General features: G+C 38.9%; 2 protein-coding genes across 2 annotated transcripts in view; both read right to left on the minus strand.

The window, feature by feature from the left end:
• Window positions 1–2,709: 2,709 nt before the first annotated feature.
• Window positions 2,710–14,917, minus strand: XAB2 (XPA binding protein 2). Its single transcript, XM_072399762.1, is given in 19 exon segments — window positions 2,710–2,847; window positions 3,279–3,385; window positions 3,956–4,058; window positions 4,443–4,620; window positions 4,733–4,855; window positions 5,807–5,997; window positions 6,087–6,249; window positions 6,354–6,467; window positions 6,771–6,902; window positions 6,988–7,119; window positions 7,505–7,624; window positions 8,103–8,254; window positions 8,527–8,671; window positions 9,805–9,969; window positions 10,555–10,689; window positions 10,778–10,975; window positions 11,825–11,948; window positions 12,869–13,017; window positions 14,802–14,917. Coding segments are annotated over 19 exon segments (2,523 nt in total). The 5' UTR covers window positions 14,826–14,917; the 3' UTR covers window positions 2,710–2,779.
• Window positions 14,918–17,604: 2,687 nt separating this feature from the next.
• Window positions 17,605–19,966, minus strand: part of PCP2 (Purkinje cell protein 2) — a 17,065-nt gene continuing 14,703 nt past the window's right edge. Inside the window, exon 4 of the mRNA XM_072399763.1 lies at window positions 17,605–19,021. Within this exon, the coding sequence (XP_072255864.1) occupies window positions 18,896–19,021 (126 nt within the window). The 3' untranslated portion in view covers window positions 17,605–18,895. The remainder of the gene's footprint in view (window positions 19,022–19,966) is intronic.

Here is a 19,966-nt window from a genome sequence, read left to right on the forward strand (position 1 = left end):
GCTTTTATACTACATCTCAACGGTGCCACTCATGCAACAAAATCTACAGAACTATAACCACAGAGCCTACGTTACCTAAATACAAACTAGCAGTGTTTGATGATTTGGGTGGAGGGGCCCACTAGGTCCATAAGGAAAACCTGTATTCAGAATAATATGAAAATGCTCATTGCTAGCCACCTTCTGCCATACTGATCAGTGGCTTCAGTATTCTCTGTCGCAGATCATTATTTCTTATTTTGCTGGACTTGAAAATGAAGCCATTAGATCAGCACAACACCACCCAGGCACCTACGCTGCCTGATATTTCTCTTCTTAGGGGAATCTTTTTGTAAAGGTTTCTAGGGCAGAGATGGCGATCAGTTTTAGGCTGTCCTGCAGTATCACTAGGTTACTCTTGATTGAATGAGGAACCGGCGCCAGTGCTGTGTTATTCTTAGGAAAATGTCAGATGTCCATTTAGGCTACGTGCCAAGCTCTATCTATATGAAGAGTTGAAGATTTACCCCTGCAGGGACCTAGCACTACTCTGAACCTTTCTCAACCCATAAGGAAGAAATAATCGTGTTTGGAGTTTTACCTTAGTACAGCAAGCTAGGGATTAAACTTCAATATGAAGCAAAACCTTTTACAAAATCTTGGCTGTTTAAGCTGCTTATTCTACTGAAAAGATTTTATTCTGCCATCCCCAGTCTTTGCTGCTCGTACTTTGTGTTTGGTAATAGACTTCCTTTCCCCTATATAAGGTCTTCACTGCCTATTAATGCCTATGAACTGCCTTCTTCAGCTTCCCTCACTTGTTGCATGTCTTACGCCTGCTTAGCTCATGCTTTCCAGTAGTCACTAAGCACAAGTATTTGCTCCTGTTAATTTGGAGTGCTCCGTGTAGGATGCTTTTTTTTTTTTTTTTTTACAGGCTGCTGTCTTATCCTTTCAGTTGTCGTAGATATTTTTATTGAATATAATCCATGTTTCAGGGGCTGGATCCTAGGTACCCCGATTTTGGTACGGTATGAAATGGTCATGGTGCAGTTTACATTCCACCTGTATATGGAGCTAGAACACTCATTTTGCTCCTCACTTGTAAATGTGTATATTCAGTATGGATGAATGTCGTTTATTTGTATGGAGTGTGGTGATGGGTTGTATAGCTTTTAGAAGCTAGATCACTGTATCATTTTATATGAATTCACCTATTGTATGGCAGTCAGGAGCCAGAAGTGTTATTTATTGAACAGGATTGTGCTCTCTTGGAAACCCGGTAATTGTCCTTTAAGCTGTGTAATGTGGACAAGTCATTGTAGTGAGCTGAATATTAGCGGTGTTTGGCTTCTTTGTGCAGTGACTATCGCTGGCTTCGGTGTGGACCACTCGCAGTCGTTTCCTATCTGTCTTCAGTTTGTTACAGGACCCCCGCAACGGTATTCAGATAGACACTGAACATTGGTGAAACAAGTGGGGCGTACTCAGCCACAATCATATTATCATTTATATTGTCTTTGATATCAGAAAACTTTTTTTTTTACTGGTTTTTCACTCCTCTACTATTTTTGCATAATTAGCTTTTTTTTTTATAACGGAATGCTGTTCAACCAATATCAGGGGCCATGATGGCAAACTGTACTAATAAGGATTAGAGAGCTTATATATCCATTAACAGAAGGCTTCTTCTCTATCTATGCGTTATTTTCCCCTATTGAAATGTCAATGTTTTGCAATGCATAACCTACCATGTATATCAGGATGCATTTACATTGATTTAAATGACAACTTTGGAAATCCAGCCTAAGGGGGTTTCTCCACCCAGTCCCAACCCACCACTAGTTAAGCTTTTTTTTTGGACAATGGTCTGCCTATTCTTATAATTTGGAATGCATCAACTTTGAATACATTTTATTTGTACTAATAATAAAATATAAAGCAGAATCAGGCCATGTTGTAAGGCAGAAACAGGCTGGGTTTTTATAGATCCACAGAGAGAGCGGTATGTTACCTATGTTCTATTCACAGGAGTGTCTTCTAATCCTACATCGGCTGAACCAGTCAGGGCCCATAGGTCCAGGCAGTCCATCTCCAGGAGTTTTATAGAACAATTTCTGACTCTGTAAACCACTCCTGGGGTAAATGTATTGCTGTCATAGAAATACTAATACTGGGTGCAGAGCCCCCGGAGTTGGACAGCCCAGCCCTATACAATCTGCACCAGACTGCTGAAGCACACTTTGTATTCACATGGTTGGGGTCACATATTGTTTTTACCACAATGAAAACCACATCAGATATCAGTGGACCAGGAGATCCAATAAGAGCACTTTTTCCACTTTCCTTCCTTTTATGTACTTGAGTTTGATACATTTAAGGGTGTACAGCAGCTTTGCATCTTTGGGCCCTGGAAATAAATGAATACAAAAAGAGGGGGTGGGTGTGTGTATATATGGCAAATCATCTCAACATGTAAGAGCCTGCAGGGTGGATGGCCCTGACAACACAAACGATGCATCATACACTATTTATAAATATGCTACACATAATGATAACTCGGATGAATTGTAGGTGGTGCTGTCTCAGCGAGTCTGGACTCCATAGCTGATGACAAGCTGCCCACCACATGTTGTATTTATAATATACATACAGATTTATTATAAATATCTATATTAAATGATTTTGCAATTATTTGTATATAAAAAGAATCCATGAGAATGAGAAAAATGAGTTTGTCTTTTTATTTTATTACTATTGATGTGTTTATAAAAAAAAAAAAAGCATGGGTTGGGTGGGGTTAGTCATCATCATCGGCAAGCCCGGAGAAGACGGAAGCGGGGACCGACTTCTGCTCCACTTGTACTTCTGTGGGGGGCAAAAAAAAGGGAGAGAGGATTGGTGAATAATACATGACATCATAACATCGCCACCTAGTGGCCTATTATTGTAATGCAAGGGGCAAACAGAACAAATATTTATATTTTTAAATAAAACATTCGATTTTTTATTTATTGGACAGGCCATACATTTAGTTAATAGGAACATAAAAAAGTTCACATTCAGACTTTTCCTAAGGATCCTACATAGACCAGCAGATCCACTAACAAGTTTGTGTTCAACTGACCATCCAATCAGAATTTTGATTCATAAACGGCCAAAGTTCCCACACTGCATGCAGACAAAATTCTGGTTATTTTTCCCGAACAGAAAAATGGCATGGAGGGATCTATATTGTCTGCATGTATTTAATTTGGCCTCCACCCTGTGTGTGAAATCAGTAAATACTGATCACTTACCATCGGGCTCCATCTCCTCTTCTGACTCGTCTTCATCACCAATATTAATCTCATCAGGATTTGCCTGCAGGGCCATCTCTGCTAATTCTGTGTTGGAAGCGTCAGACCTGCACAGAACAGTAAGAGATGTTGGTATTTCTATTGGTGAATGCATAGGGAGTGGGAGGTCATCTAAAGCAAGGCTGCCCACACTTTTTTGGCTTGCAAGCTACTTTTAAAAAAATCAAAATGATCTACCAACAAAAACAATGCTAAACATATATTTATTTATATAGCGAGTATGACAGAAGTCACTAAAGCATTGAAATATTGCACTATACGACTATAGTGACAGGAAAGCTACAGTTCAACTGTCATAGGAGAATGCCATGCTGCACAAGAAAATGAACTGCTATTTTCTAAAAAGGTATCCCGGTAATTGAACCCTGACACCTAGCCTGAACTGACTTGGCTGCCCAGCACTGCTCACCTCAGACTGCCCTCCCTGCCTCCCTCAACACTCCCTACTGTTACACAGAGCCTTCCCACACATTAAAAGACATCCCCAGCATCCCTTTAGACATACAGCAGGGAGGGGGGTAAGGCAGGGCTCCGCAATCAACACACACTACTTTTGCGATCGACCAGTAGATCACGATCAGCGTTTTTGGCACCCCTAATCTAAAGCATATACACACCTGACAAACAGAATCCTGTCTTTAATCTCTGGTTTATCCTTTTCAGCCTCTGCTGCCACCACTGCTGCCTTCTGCTCCAGAGCCTGCATCTCATCGACCGGTTCTAGAAGAAAAAGCAAAGAATTACCGAGGGTAAAGAGTTCTTCACATTTTGCATACCATATACAAACATAAATAATTAAATATTCCCTATCTCAGAATGGTCCATCTCCCACAATCCCTGGCAGGTGCCAGAGCTCTACAGAAATGGGAAGGTTGTGTGTCAGCTATAAGCAGACTCCAGGCATATAAATATGATTGTGCATTAACCTCTGAACAGCAAAGTTCAGAATGGAAGAGGAAGAAGTAGCACAAGACATGTATTGCAGTGATCATATACTAACAAGTAGAAGGCTGATAGGAGGACAGAGAAGTAGCGATGCTTGTCAGTTTGCAGTGGGGGTATAGTTGAATTTGGCATATGACCACATCGTTCTAGGCAGGTTACCTTTAGATTCCTGGCCAGCTCCTCCCTCTGCCCGCAGTCTCTGAGATACAAGGAAAGTGCCCTGTGTGTTGTATTTGGCTTGCACACTCCGTTTTACACGCAGCATTTCTCTCATAGTGTCCTCATTGCCATGGCGCACCTCAAAATCTCTCCAAGTCTGCCAGAAGCCAGCTGTCAGCTGTGGAGAAGAACATAATTTTAATTTGTGCACACATGGTATTGCAGAGATCCGGGTATTGCAAACAGGAGCCATATAAGAGACACAGACACATGGCTATGGAAATACTCACCCTGGGATCACACATCTGAGAACAGTAGGAATACACAGCTCGAGCTCGATCAATCTCTCCAAGCTTACATTCCATATCCGCAAAGCGCAAACACATCTCCCGAGACTGCTCGTCCGACAACAGCTGAGGAAGAAGATTCACTAAATGTAAACACTTTCCTGAATAACAAATGCCTGACGTTATCAGAATCACCCTAACAGATCATTTATATTACTCCTCTGGCAGATAACGGCTGTTTTCTTATAACTGTAGCTGATTTATCCAAGCGGCTATAAATACTGAGGTGTCTTTTACAAGATATTAGATGACCTGGATACTTTGGAACCTTCTCAAGCTAATGTTTCAGTTCCTCTCTGAAAATGTTAGTTACCAACCTTTATTACTATTCCTTCAGATTTGAGTTGCTGAACCATAATATAAATGCAAGATCACTGGCCGCATACTTGCTCCGTACTTGTTGTTTTAAAGTAATTATGCCAGGGATATCCAAGCAACAGGCAGGCAGTTTTAAAGGAGGTCATCACTGGAATTTTCTCCTATTAATAATCAACTTCAGTCCGAATAGAGCAATAGTTTAGATATCTAAGTAAACCTTTTCAGTTTTGACCAGAAGGAGAGAGGTCAATGAAAACTTCTACTGGTTTAGTAGAGTGCAGATTTTTTTCTCATTTAGAATGCAACAGAATTCAGTGCCTTTTGTTCAGTCCAAATATCAGACTGTTCTGAGAGAAACATTCCCAATACTAGCTGTAGTTAGTGTTGAAACCTACATGGTTACCCCTCCCCTCCCCTCCCCCCGATCATATGGGTCCATAAACATGGTGGGCAGACTTAATGGCCAATAGAATGCACAAGAGGCAGCAATGAACCAATTTCAGTGCCATTAGACACTGCCAAAGTTTTTTTGGTCATAAAAGGCCTGGATTCAGTTGAGGGTACTGAAAGCCACAATATGTATGTGCATGGTCTGTCTGCACTTCATTTTCTTAAGAACGTATTGTTTTTCTAAATCGTTAGCCCCTTAAACCTTGAAAATTTAAGACACTGGAAAAAACAAGGAAACAAGTCAGTTACCTCTATGGCTCGCTCATAAATGCTGCGGGTGTGTGTGACTCCATAGATTTCAGCAGCTCTTTTGATGTAAATGTTAAACATCTCATACTGTTCATCTTGCTCTACAGCCTGGGTAGCTCGCTCGTATAAAGCCATGGCATGTCGGGCCAGACCGTGCTCTTCTTCCAGCTTAGCATACAAGAGAAAGATATCTACACAGGATAGAAAGGAACAATAGTCACAAAATCTGATAAAACCCCTGACCCCATCACCCTGACCTACTTCTTTGGGGAATACAAACTTTTTGTAAATTTTCTAGGGCACCCATCCAGAGCCTGTTCAAACAGATCCCGAGCTCTCTCCAGCTTCTTTCCTCCATACCGTGCAATGAATTTTGACAGATAAGTACTCCAGATATCATAGACATTTGGCCAACGGAAAAGGGCGATGCCTCGCTCGTAGGCCTGGTCATAAATGAGGAAAAAAAAGATAAATGAACATTTTAAGAACATATAAACAGACTGATTTGTCTTGTTTCTGTAGAATGTTACTCATCACCTTCACCTACCTTAAAACTTTCCTCAAAATAGTTGTGTTCCTCCAGGAATAAAGCATAATTGATGATAATCTGCGGGGTGGCTATTCGGAGATCAATGATCCTATCATAAACAGCCTTGGTGGACTAAAGACAGAGATTCCATATTAGATTATTCATAATATAAGCATTGCTATTATGTTAGAAGTAGTACTTTACTACACAGTATATTATTCTAGTCAAGCAATAAAACTTTTATACATGCAACACCCAGTCTACTGGCAAAGTGTATCTAATTTTTATCAAGCATGGAAGAACCTGTCCTGGAAGATATGCCATGTCCTCCCTGTGTAAAAATGCTAATTGCTTGTCAATCTGATCCAACATTTTATCTCTTCACTTGGTGAAGTCAGTTCAGGGTAATGATGTACAGTAATAAGAACGTCTTACCTTAAAAGTGCCTAAACTTTCCTCCAGATCAGCCAACATGGACCACACCTTTAATGACTTGTACAGTCTATTCTGCACAGGCTCCGAGGTGTCAAAGTATTCAGCCTTGCGACCTGGCACTGCCGTGGCTTTCTACAAAGACATAGGCGGACTATGAGACAGGTCCCAATAAAATGACCACAACACACTTCACTTATCCCAGTCCCTACATACTCACCCTAAGTATCTTCAAAGCCTCCTCATAGTTCTCATGCCTCAACTCCATCTCACCAAACTGGCACCAGACAGAGGCCAAGTCATCCACACGTGTGTATTGTACCTGAGTGGCTCGCTGGAGGATGGCTCGGGCCTAGAAAGTATAAAAAAAAAACATGTTATTTCCATACTTTTTTATATAAACTAGTTTTATAGTACAGATAGATCAAGAGGTATATTCACGCGCTGGAAACCATTGCCCCTGTAAATGAAAGTGAGGGAATAGAGGTGAAATCTGCAACACTTGTTGTGGTGAGATTTACCTCACTTTGGGGAGATATGCGCTCAGTTCTGTTGTGTCTGCAGGACAGGGCTTGAATGAAATCTCATGAACAGATGGGAACAGAAACAAAAAACAAATTGACCACCCTTTCTCAAACTAACACCAGAGATACCCCAAAATATTTTTTTTAGGTCAATGACAATTTTATCATTTCAGTCAGAACATGGCAGTTTGGAAGTCAATATAAACTACTCACGTCATCAATCTGTCCATTGTCTTCATAAAATTTGGCAAAATCAACCCAGAGCAGATGTGGCTTCCCAGTGGCCTTTGCTGGATCCACAGTCTGAACAGCTTCTGTGTATGTGTTTATGATCTTTATGAGATAAAAGAGAGAGGGAGAAATATGTGAAAATGAATCTTTCCCTTCAGCAACATCATACATCATATAATATGTACTGCTAGCCTTTCTTCACTGGAACTTTCAATCTTTTATATCTTTATATTTATTTAAACCTTAGCAACAGTTCACAGGCAATCCTTTGTTAAATCAGATTTTATTCAATACCAATATTCCATAGATTATCAAAAGAATGAAAAAAAGAGAAAAAAAAAGAGATTGCAATGATGATATATATATAAAAAAAACACATGAATGCAGATACCAAAAATATACAATAAAGTTAAGCCACCAAAAAATGAAGTAGGAGACAGAAAAATATTGAAGATGAAAGAAATAAGACATGTCCCTAATAAAATGACAAACGTAAGGAAATGCGGCAGCCTGTGCCAAATAAATTCTTGAAAATACGACTACCAAAAGAAATGACACAGGATTCATAAAGGGAACTCACCTCTCGTGGTTTGTCCTTGTACAGCTGCACTCTCTTTTGCCATTCATGGACATTATGCGGGTTTTGTCTAAGCAGCACTCCATTCAGTAACAAAGGCCGCCTCTCTATGAGCTGCTCGAAGCGAGCCAATCGTAGCTCCAACTCTATGTCATCTGACAAGATAAAAGAGAATTAGTAGACTGATAACCAAGAAAAAAAGATATAAAGTATGCAAACATTTTCTGCAGAGTGGTGGTTAGACAGCATCAGGGGTTTTGTTGCCATCACAGGAAATGTCACTCTTGTTTTTTTCACCATTGGATATGGCGGAGAGGGATCAAGGTTGAACCAATTGTTTGAGTTGCCAGCTTAACATAAGAAAAGGAAAAAAAATTCTAATTGGGGAATTTGTGACAACTGGGCAAAAGGTTATGCTGATGCTTACCTTCCTCTTCTTTTCCCATCTCACTGACTGTTTCCATTTTGGCTGCAATGACACTCTCTTCAAACTGAGCCTAACTATCGAACACCTGAGTGAAGTCACGGACGGTGGTGACTGTCTGAATGGCCTCTTCATAGACATCTCGAGCCTGAGAAACACAAAAGAGAATCTTAATAACCTAATATAGGGGGGAGCTAGGAGCCTTGGCATTGCATAGACATCAGCAGCCACAGATTTTATGATCTCTTTTTCACCTGTGTTCACTTTTATTTTCAAATAAAGATTTTTGGAGCTGTAAAATATTTTAACACCTTTTGAGGATGGCACTGCTTTTCAGTAAACAGTAACTTTTGCACACAAAATCCCTAGCTAGGCATCTACATTGCCAAATTCATGACCAGTTACTAAATTCATATTTTATTACGTGCAGACTTTAAGATGGTGCAGTAATTAGCCCTTTTACTTCGCAGCACTAAGGATCTTTTACTGCACTTTGGCTCAGGGTCTGGAACCTTTTGGTATGATTTCCACAGACGCATGGCTCAATATCTTTGGTGTAGATATATGAAGATGTTAGACTTCGGTTAATGTTAAGAGTGAAAGGTTAGAATTTAAATTGTTGGGTTTTTAGGTTGCATGTTACAACTGACATCTCTTGTAGTATCAACCCTTTGGTCCCCAGCAGTGCCCTTTAGTTCCCCCCACCAACCCTTACATTATTATATGATTATATTATATTTATTATATGAGATGATCAGTGTATGGGACCAAGAGATTGACATTTATGGAAGATTTACTGCAGCAGGCAGAGTGTGCTGTAGGAATTCACACTCTTCATTACAAGTAAAAATTTTAAGGGTGCTTTTAGGGCTTGGATGAGAGAAGGGCTATATGTGATAGTAGGCTGAGGATAAGTTGGTGTGTGTATGGGGGGTGGCGTACAGTTATTCACACTTCCCTCTATAAATACAACCAAACTTCTGGGATTCATAATCAAACAGTTTCCTATCAAAAATGATTCCTTTGTGTCAGCTTGCGTTTCTATCTAAAAAAGTTTTAGTAAAGTAAAAGTAATCCAACAAAACAATTAAGGTGTGTCAGTGCACTTCTGTAACAGGGTAAAACACATCACACTGTAATCTTGAGTGAGTTAATGTGACCAGGCCAATGCTTACTGCTAATAAACAAATGAACACATAGTCCTTGGGGAAAAGGTATATCCTGCTATGCAGGACTAAAGAGATGATAGTATTGGCAAATAACAATGACAACCAAGGTTACCTTTTCAAAATGACCACTCCGGATATGGTACTCGGCAAGGGCACACCACAACTTTCCCCTCTGGTCAGTGAAGCGTGTGAGGCCACCGCGAATAATGGCTGCAGAGTCCAAAGAGCGTATAGATCCTGGGTTCTTGGATAGGAGGGTACACAGCTCCTGCCACAGCTGTAACAGAAAGAACATCTGGGTCACATTTGTATCATAAATAGCCATTTACTGAACTAAGGCAGCCCTCCAAAAACTAGTCCTGTAAATCATGCTACTAGTCTCCTAGGCATGTGTCATCATGAGCTGTGTGTTATGCCTCAAATCACGTCCTTAATCCCAAAATTTGCCAGCTGGGTGGCAAGAACAGTTACTGCAGAAGGGACAGATAATTTTGTACATGACTGGGACACAGGTTCGCTTCAAAGTGTAAAGGTAGTAAAAAAGAAAAACCAGCCTGTAAAAAATATACTAATGAACATGATTGAAAACTTTAATTTTCTAAAAAGCTATTTCTTAATATATCAAGCATTATTACAAAAATAATGTATTTTTTCACCTATTGATAAGGAAGGTAAAAAATGGGGAGATGGATTTGAAGTGAACAGACACACTTTGCCCAGGGAGGGACTTACCAGATCTAAAGCTGTCTGCATACACAATACTCCCCCTAATGTCACAGCTACCAGTTTGATTTACAGTCTAATAATTTAGATTTACAAACTTTCCATTTCAGTCTTTGTGCCTTTTAGAAATTACATTCACCTGATAGTTTGATTTTCCCTCTTTGGACACAAAATCCTCCTGGTTTACAATGGCTGCCAACCTGGAAGCAGACTCATCTAATCTGTCCACAGAGCGCAAATACTTGATATACTCCTCTGCATTCTCAGGTGACAGCTGAAAATAAATAAAAGGTATAAAAAGGCATCAGGTAGTTCAGGTAATACATGCCAACATAGGCTGCTACAGAGTAACAAACACATACCTTCAGGTATCTCCTGTAAACCCTGACTGCTGTCTCCGGAAGAGAGTGAGCACGGACAAATTTCAGGTACAATGGCCAGATGCGATGATGCTGTGTAATGGGGAGTGCACGAAGAGCACGGTCAAATGTCCTTCTTGTGCGAGTGATTTTACACTGATCCATAAGGGACTGGCAGTAATCCAGCCAAATTCTGGGCATCTTAAGGGAAGAGAGAAAAAACAAAATGAAGACAGGAAATAAAATGTAGAAATTCAGGAGAGCAACAAGAAGTGGAAAGAAGTCTGAAAAAATGAATTAAAGAGAACTAAAGGGTTTAACCATAGCAGCAAAATACTTGCATTCGTTTTTTTTGCTTCTAATAAATTATGCTGTCCCAAGATATCAGCTTATCCTGAACAACGTTTCATCAGTGAAGCTGGGTAATCCAGCAAAGCAGGGACGTATTTTCTTTAAAGTCATATGGTATTTGCAATCAAATGTTTTGAATCCTGGACCTGATCCATTCCAGGTTTGCTGGTTTACTCAGTTTCACTGATGAAATTGTATCCTCTCCAGCCTTGGAGAGCTTTAATAAGTCAGGCCCACTGTTACACGCACATAAATGGAGCGAAAAGGTTGAGTGTCAGTCATGCTTCCGGTATGTCTGTGGCCTGTGAAAGAAACAAACTCTAAACAAGCTTTTAAAGCAACCTTTCTTGACCTTTTTAACATGGGGGAATCAAGTCTATGTTATAATTATTATATCCACAGCTCACAGTACATTAGTGTGGAGATCGGTGGAGGAATGCCCCTCACATTGCTTGTCAGTTAGAGGAATATCACCATTACAGATAGCAGAAATGACCACTGGTGTCAGTTAAACCGACCTGAGAGGTATAAATTGCTCATTGCTCAAGGAACCTGTAGCAAACTCTCGAGTAACCCTGGTTGAGAAACACTGCTCTCCAACTCCATTGAAAACAGAACAGTGAAGGTGGCACTTGGCACATTTTCAGGACAATGACAACCCGGGAACTTTCCAGTGCTAATTAACACACAATATTTTACCTTATGCATGAAGACAAGGGCTCGCTCATGGCAGTTATTCACTTCCTCAAAGGCTGGATCGGTAAGGCATCGTCTCTTCACCTGCTTTCTGCGTTGTTTTAGGTAAGCATACCACAACTTGTAACTAGAAAGAAAACATTTGTTTAAAAGAAACGGGATCACATTGCATTGGCACAAAGACAATAAACTAGATGAAGAACAAAACATGTGATGTCATACATAGTGTAAACTGCTTTTAAAATTAAATTTCTTATTGGTGGTCACATTCTTTTGGATTTTATCATTGATGGGTACTTACTTTCCATAGGCTTAGTCTACACTTATGTTTTCCCCAGCGTTTAACCTGAGGCTTTTAAAGCCCTTGTTTGAAATCCCCATGCATTACAATGGGTAATCTACACCAGGATGTTTCCTTGAGGCACGTTTATGAGCTTTATCTTAAACGTTGCTTGCAATGTTTATTAAATTAAACCGCTAGGTTAAAGCTGGAAAACACCCCAAAACAAGAGGAAACGTGGGTATACGCTTCTATTGATATAAATGGGACATTTTCCAGCGGTTTCCCGTGTTTTTGAGCATTTCATATGCAAATTAGTTAAAAGCACATAAAATGCATTAGGAACGTTTACATGCGTTTTTAAAAAATGTCCATGTAGACCCAACCTTAGATATGAAAAGAATAAAAAAAAGATTTGCAATTGCTTCCTTCCACTGAATCCAGAGAAATAACATAACAAGAAATAAGTGTTTATTTGTTTATATCAAAAACCACTACTAAGGGGAAGCACTTTCTTGCTGAGTATATGGAATTACTTATTATGTCACGTCATAAAATCAAACAGTGACCCCCCAAAGAACAATAAGATGTTAGCTGTAAAAGAAAAATGTGCACAGGAAGCTTTACATGGATGTTAAACACAAATAACAGAATGACAGCCCCAGAGCTTGCACCTTAAGTAATATCAGCACAAGCCGTTTCCTTCCATCTTATTAAGGAAAGCCCTTTATGGCTAGAATTTATTTATAAGAATACAGAACATTCACCTTCCTGGCAGCTCCTTCAGTGCTCTCTCGTATATCAGGTTAAGTGTGTGTGCCGGGGCAGATTGCTTGAATTCAATATATCGCATCCAGCACTTGACTGAATACGGGTTACGTAGAATCTCCTCTTCATACTGAAGGTCATCCTCCTCCTGTGTGTAGAATAAATTGTAAAGCTTAGGGTTACTCACATATATTTATCGAGTGAAAGTGTGATAAAAAATAAGTCAACAGCCAAACATTCTAAATCAGAATATTCATTCTTACATTATAACTGTACAGGCTTGCAAATGAAAGATTTAGATACACACACAAAGCTGAAGGAAGCTTTAAGCGTACCTGAACTCAATATTTTTTTTACATGGAAGGGTAGACAGTCCTATATACAGTTAAAATGTTTTTTTTTTTTTTTCCTAAGTGCAACACTATTTTTTATTTATTTTGTTTTAAAGGGTGCAGCACCACCCCCCTTTAAAGCGTACCTAAACTCAGAATTTTCACTTTACATAAAAGGGAAGAGAACCCTTTATATGTAAGGTAAAAATTCTGTTAGTTTGTGTTTTTTTTAAAGGAAAACATTCTTTTTAACCTCCCCTGCAATAAGCCTGAGTCACACTCGAGGTAGCTAAAAAAGTAAAAAATAAACACTTACCTGACGTTCTCCAGTGTCCTGCCATCCTCTGGCTTCGTCCTCTTCTTCTATCGGTTCCCCAGCGACTGTCCTGGCCTGGAAGATCCCGATGATGTTGGTGCGTGGGGCCGTCGCTAGGGGCGTTCAATTTGAAATAACTGTATTGAATGCAATACACTGGATTTATGTCTAAAAGCAGTACATTGCCTTTCATGAACATTTATTTTACAGTATAATAGTATGAGCATAATAAAGTTTAAAATACAAAATCATGGCAAAGTTTATTATTAAACTTATTATTACATGTATTTATTTTTTAATTATTTTCACTTGATTTTGTGTTTCAAACTTTATTTTATTCATACTATTATATTCTACTGTAAAATAAATTTTCATCAGAGACAATGTACTGCTTTTAGACATATGAATCCAGACAAAAATGAACAGCCCAGGAGGTTAAAAAAAAAACAAAACAAAAAGGGTGCAGATCCACCCCATTCATTCTCAATTAATGGGAGTGCAGAGCCTTCCGGGATATTTACGTCACACATCCTGGGAGGCTCTTTGGTGCTCCTTCTACGCATGGCCGAGCATCTCAGGCATGAAGAAGGAGCCTTTTCGCTAAAGGGGAAAAAAATTGACGATCTCACGCATGCGCAGTGAGATTGGCAAGTTTTTTTTTCCAACCTAAGTCACCCGATCCCACGCCTGGGTCGGGTGACGTAAGAAGAAGAACCCGTTAACAGAGGCAAAGATGGCGCCACACAGGGCACCATTACGAATAAGGATGCCTGGACGACTCGGGACCCGATGGAAGAGACCTCCGGACTGATCAACTACTGTAAGTGTATTTTTTATTGTTTTAGGCGTTTTTTTTTAGTTTACTTCCTCTTTAGAGAGAACCTATTATTATTATTAATAATAATAATAATAATAATAATAATAATAATAAATAGCGGCAACATATTAGCGCTGTACAATAAATTGGAGTTACCAATGACAGACAGATACAGGGGGAGGAGAGGACACTGCCCCGAAGAGCTTACAATCTAAGAGGTCACCAGATTTAAAATTTAACCCCACTTCCTTTTACTCACCAGATATCATACAGGAAATTGCCCCAAATCTTCATTATTTCTCATTTTATAATATTAGGAGTACAAAGAAGTTCTCACCCAGAGTCATATGGGAAGTAAGTAGCCAGGAGACTACAACAGGCCCAAAGGCAGAGGATACACAGCCACTATAACAAATCCCAGCCCTGAGGTGAGGTGACCTCCCCATCCCCTCACCCCCATTACTTACAATTAGAATCTGTTTCTCCGGCATGTTGTGATCCAGACGACTCAAGAAAACTACGTAACTCTCACGTCAGGAATTGTCCCCGGATGCGACCCGTAGAGCCCACGCAGTACGGGACGTAAAGCACGTTATGGTTCTTCCTGTTTCTCCGCCCTCAGAGCACTCGTCGGCCATCTTTGTTGTGGGCATTTGTTTTTGTTTTTTTTGTTTTTGTTTGTTTGTTTTTTTGCTGTTTAACAGTAGAAAATGTAGTATTGAGGGCTATAAACAACCTGTGCTTGTTTTACCTCTGAATTTTTGCCAATATTGGCATTTTTCTAAACAATGATGAAAAATCTGTGTATATTACTTTATGCTGGTTTACATCTACAACACAATGGTCGGCTGATTTACCTCCTGAGCAGTTCATTTGAAAATTTATTTTACATTGTAGGCCCATAATTCTTAGGCATACCTTACCAAAATATGTTCAATATTTTGAATATTTAATAAATTTAATAATAAACTTTAAATAAAAAAAAACAAAAAATCTGTTAAAACAAAGGTATATATATATATATTGTATTGATTACCTTGTATTGGATTCATTACAGGTATTTTGTATTGAATCCAATAAAAAATAATTTAAAATTCCAGCCACATTTTCACACGCACCAACGCAAGCACCGTCAGCGCACTTGCCGAGAGACAGATTGGACGAAGAGGACGCAGCCCGAGGATGGGATCCAGCCCGCAGGACACCGATGGGACCAGGTAAGTCTTTCATTTTCTAGCTACCCCGAGTGTGGCTCGGGGTTACCGTTATCAGCTGTTTTTTTTTTTTACCCCAAGCCACACTTGGGGTTACCCTCAGGCGGTTAAAGGACAGGCTGAGGATTTCACTGTTTTTTCTTTTTATAATGAATACATGCTTGAAAAACTTGCATACCTGGAGGGAAGTTATTCCTTTTTTTTTCCTCCTAGATTGTAAGCTCTTTGGGGCAGCGTCCTCTTCTTTTTGTTTTGTGTCACTGTATCTGACTGTCATTTGCAACCCCTATTTTATGTACAGCGCTGTGTAATATGTTGGCGCTAAAAAAAATCCTGTTTAATAATAATAAACCAAAATCAAGATGTGCTACTAATGTCAGAGCAACGTAATACTATAAAGCCCAATGGGATATTGAGTTTAAATCAGATAATTATATTCCAAGTGCATCGAAACAAGCTCAGAGTTTGTTTTCTTTAGAGTAGAAAAGCCTCTTCCATTCCAGCATGTTGCAGAGGACCCCTTGTTTTCTGTGTGCAAGCAGACGGCTCTCTGCAAAGATCGGAAACGTACCCTGTTTAACCACAGCTGGAACACTTCATTCAGCAGATACAATAAACTTTGCAGATTGCAAAGCTATAGATCTAACTCAACATGGGATGTGTCTGATCTATGCTAAGATAGAGATCTGTCTGATCTTTGCTGCTACCACAGGGTAGGCATGGGGTCCTTTGCAACACACCAGTAGTTAGGTAACACTTACAGGTAAGTGTTTTTTAACTTTAGGATTGGGAAGGAAAGGATTACAACTCCTTTCAATGTTTTTTATGTCCAATGCGCCATTTAGGAGATGTGCAGACTTATTTATGGTACGTTACAATTGAGTAGACAAGGAGATTGTGATTTAAAAAGCTGGTAATACTAACAAACATTATAGTACATTAAACAAGGAATAAGTCAATATCCTATAGCCAATCAGATTACAGCTTTTATTAGTTTAGGACATCCAAAACAGTAAAAACAATCAAAAAAAATATTTCTGATTGGTTGACATTACCCATAACTGTTTTTCCTTCATTATTAAATCTCCATGGAAGGACCAGTCTGGTCCACCAGTGTTCATAATCATTATAATATCATATAAATCTATTCCCTTTGTAAATGGCATTTTATAATAAATACCCTGTGGTGTAGGTTACCTTACCAAGTCATGGGGTCATATATCACCATTAATCTGGATTCCATAAAAAATATTAAAATATCAGTATTTCTACAGTTTGAATGTGACTGAAGAAGGGTAAAGAAGATTGCGGCGCTCGGCACTTCCTCCACGCCAAGACAAAGGAGGATTCCAAGACAACGCAGAACCTGATCCAGAAAACCTCTACAGGGATTTATCTGGGAAAGTAAAGGTAAGTTTTTATGTTTTATTTTACTTCTGCTTTAAGATGCATTCAAAAAGAATAAAAGTAGCCTGGGTATTTACCAATCTTTAATCAATCTGACATGAAGGATTGATGAATAACTGATCGAGAACACCTGCTGTTCACTCCTATGGAGGAGGATAACAGTCATGGTCCTGCAGATATCTCTTTATGTGTGGATAAAGCAATCATTGCCTCCCGATGTAACTATTGCTGCTCAGCTCAGTATGGCAAGACCAAAGACCAATACCACCTGGAAGATTCACAGTGCTTCAGGGACAATGTTTTCATAATCAGACACACACATTATAATAGAGGGAACAAAAGCTTAAACCTTATTGTAACCATGAACTATGTGTCGGACTTGGGCTTCTGGTTATGGTCAAAGGAGCAATGAATTAAACAATGCATCAGGAAATATTACATTATTATTATTATTACTATTAATATTAATAATATTATTAAACAGGATTTTTATCGCACCAACATATTATGCGGTTTTGTACATTAAGTAGGAGTTGCAAATGACAAACAGATACAGACAGGGACACAGGAGGAGAGGATATTGTTTGGTTCATTAGCTGAAATTTGGAAACAGTTGGGAGATGCAGCAAGAACTAAACCATAGGAAATCTGGAATTTAGATTGAGTTTATTATTCTAATCAATCATTTAGAATTCTAAGTAAATCCAAAAGCACCACAAACTTTTTTTCTTGTTTTTAAAAAACTAAAACGATTTATTGTCTATAACTCTTTACTAAAACAATATACTTTACTGAAACATACACCTCTGAACCTGTCAGAGGTTCCTCCTAATGTACACCTACCACAGGTTGTGAACATGTTACACCAACAATCCACTGTCCTACATCTCCAGGGTATACATTTTATATATATAGTGCGTTCTATAGTACAGAGACTAACCTATAGGACATCATTTACCCCGATTTATTAAAGCTCTCCTAGACTGGAGATAATACACTTTCATCAGTAAAGCTGGGTGATCCAGCAAACCTGGAATAGTTTTCTTAACAGTCATTTGCTATTTGTTAGCAAAGTTTTTCAGTCCTAGACCAGATCCATTCCAGGTTTGTTGTGTCTCCCAGCTTCACTGATGAACGTGTATTCTGTCCAGTCTTGGAGAGCTATATTAAATCAGGCCCAATGTGCTAACCTTTTTACTGATAAATCGACCCCGTTTTATAATAAAAAAAGAACTGATCTGAGAAGAACTGAAAGAAAGACTTGGCCATTAGATTCTATTTTTTATATTGGGGTATAGGTCAGTATAATGGCCCTGATTTTTTAAAGCTCCCCAAGACTGGAGAGAATACACTTTCATCAGTGAAGCTGGGTGATCCAGCAATGCTGGAATGGATCAGGTCCAGGAATCAAACCATTTGCTAGCAAATAGCAAATTATTTTAGGAAATCCATTCCAGGTTTTCTGGATCACCCAACTTCACTGGTTAAAGTGTATTCTCTCAAGCCTTGGAGAGCTTTAGTAAACCAGGGCCAATATATTAATCAGGTATGATTCTGGTTTTGTTACTCGAGCTCTCAGCATCCCATACTGATCCACAACATTGAAATAGACGAGAAGTACAGGTCCATGGGAGCTTTCTGCCCCTAGGGGAAGTAAAGATTTTGATACTATCAGGCATTTTACTTGCCCAAACTAGCAAATCATTGGGAAATAACTTTTCAGTTAACTTTTCCTATGTCAATTTGTCCTCCTGGTGACACAAAAAAAGACTTGTAATAGGTTGAACAATGGTTCCAGTGGTTTACCCTATTGTGAGATGATTTCCTAATGACTTCCTATGTTTGTATTCACTTTCCTTTCTAGTTGGTACATGGTAAAATCAGCAGGTTTACAGCAGGTGCATATAAGTTCATAGTTTGGCTGAATTGTGCCGGGATCTCTATGACTTTTGGTTTCGACCTCCTGGATTTTTCAGCAGTTTTTCCAGGTGCCGACTGTGGACTTGATTGATGAAGCTGAAATAATCATCACCGGTAGAAAATGGAACAGCAGAAGCATCTGTCTCCTGGGAAGAGAAAGAACAAGAGACAGCGATGAACTGATAAGATATCATTGCTAGCCATGCATGAATCAACTTTAGTTTGATCTATGTTCATTTTGATCATCTTGTTTGATATGATCATTTGAATAAATCTAAATGATCACAAGCTAAAACCATGAGATACATACAATATACAATTGAGGAAAAATGTCCAATCTGACCGCACCAATCGAGGCTTGATTCTACATTCAATATTGATCAATAAGTCAAAAGAGATGTTCCTGATAAAAAAGTTTGTACATTTTATGCTACGTGATAATAAAACATGAAAATAATTTTTGTTCTATAGCACTGCTACTCCTGTATTCAATTAAGTAACAAATATAGAAATATCTTCATTGCAGGATTCAAGTCTATACATTATCATTTACACCTATTGCTTGTTGCTTGAAATGTTATATTAAGCATTTGCTAATAGTAAATTTCTGAATTTTTGGTCTGTGAGGTCTGTAGATAGGCTGTAGAAAGAATTACAAGGCTGTAGATAGAATTACTGGTGGATCATAGGTGTAAAATGCCTCTTATATCTCTATAAGTTTAAAAAACTCATCCACTCCATGCCTAGGCAATGCAAGATCTCATCTCAGGAAACACTATCAAGTCAGTAATCTCACCATATTGCTCTGTTATCACTGGGATTGGCAGTATTATGCACAACTGCTTCAAGTTACATCTATTTCCTCTCCTATGTTCTTTCCTGCAAATTCCCAACACTTAATAGACCAGATTTAATAAAAGACAGGAGAGACTTTCATGGGAAAACATGGGTAATCCAGCAAATCTGAAATGGTTCAGGGTTAAAAACATTTTCCAACTAATAGCAAATGATTTTGAAAAAATCTATTCCAGGTTTGCTAGATCACACAAGTTCTTCCATGATATTCTATCTTCTCCAGTCTTGGAAAACTA

Source organism: Pyxicephalus adspersus, chromosome 2 (assembly GCF_032062135.1).
Source record: "Pyxicephalus adspersus chromosome 2, UCB_Pads_2.0, whole genome shotgun sequence".
NCBI classification, from domain to species: Eukaryota; Metazoa; Chordata; class Amphibia; order Anura; family Pyxicephalidae; genus Pyxicephalus; species Pyxicephalus adspersus.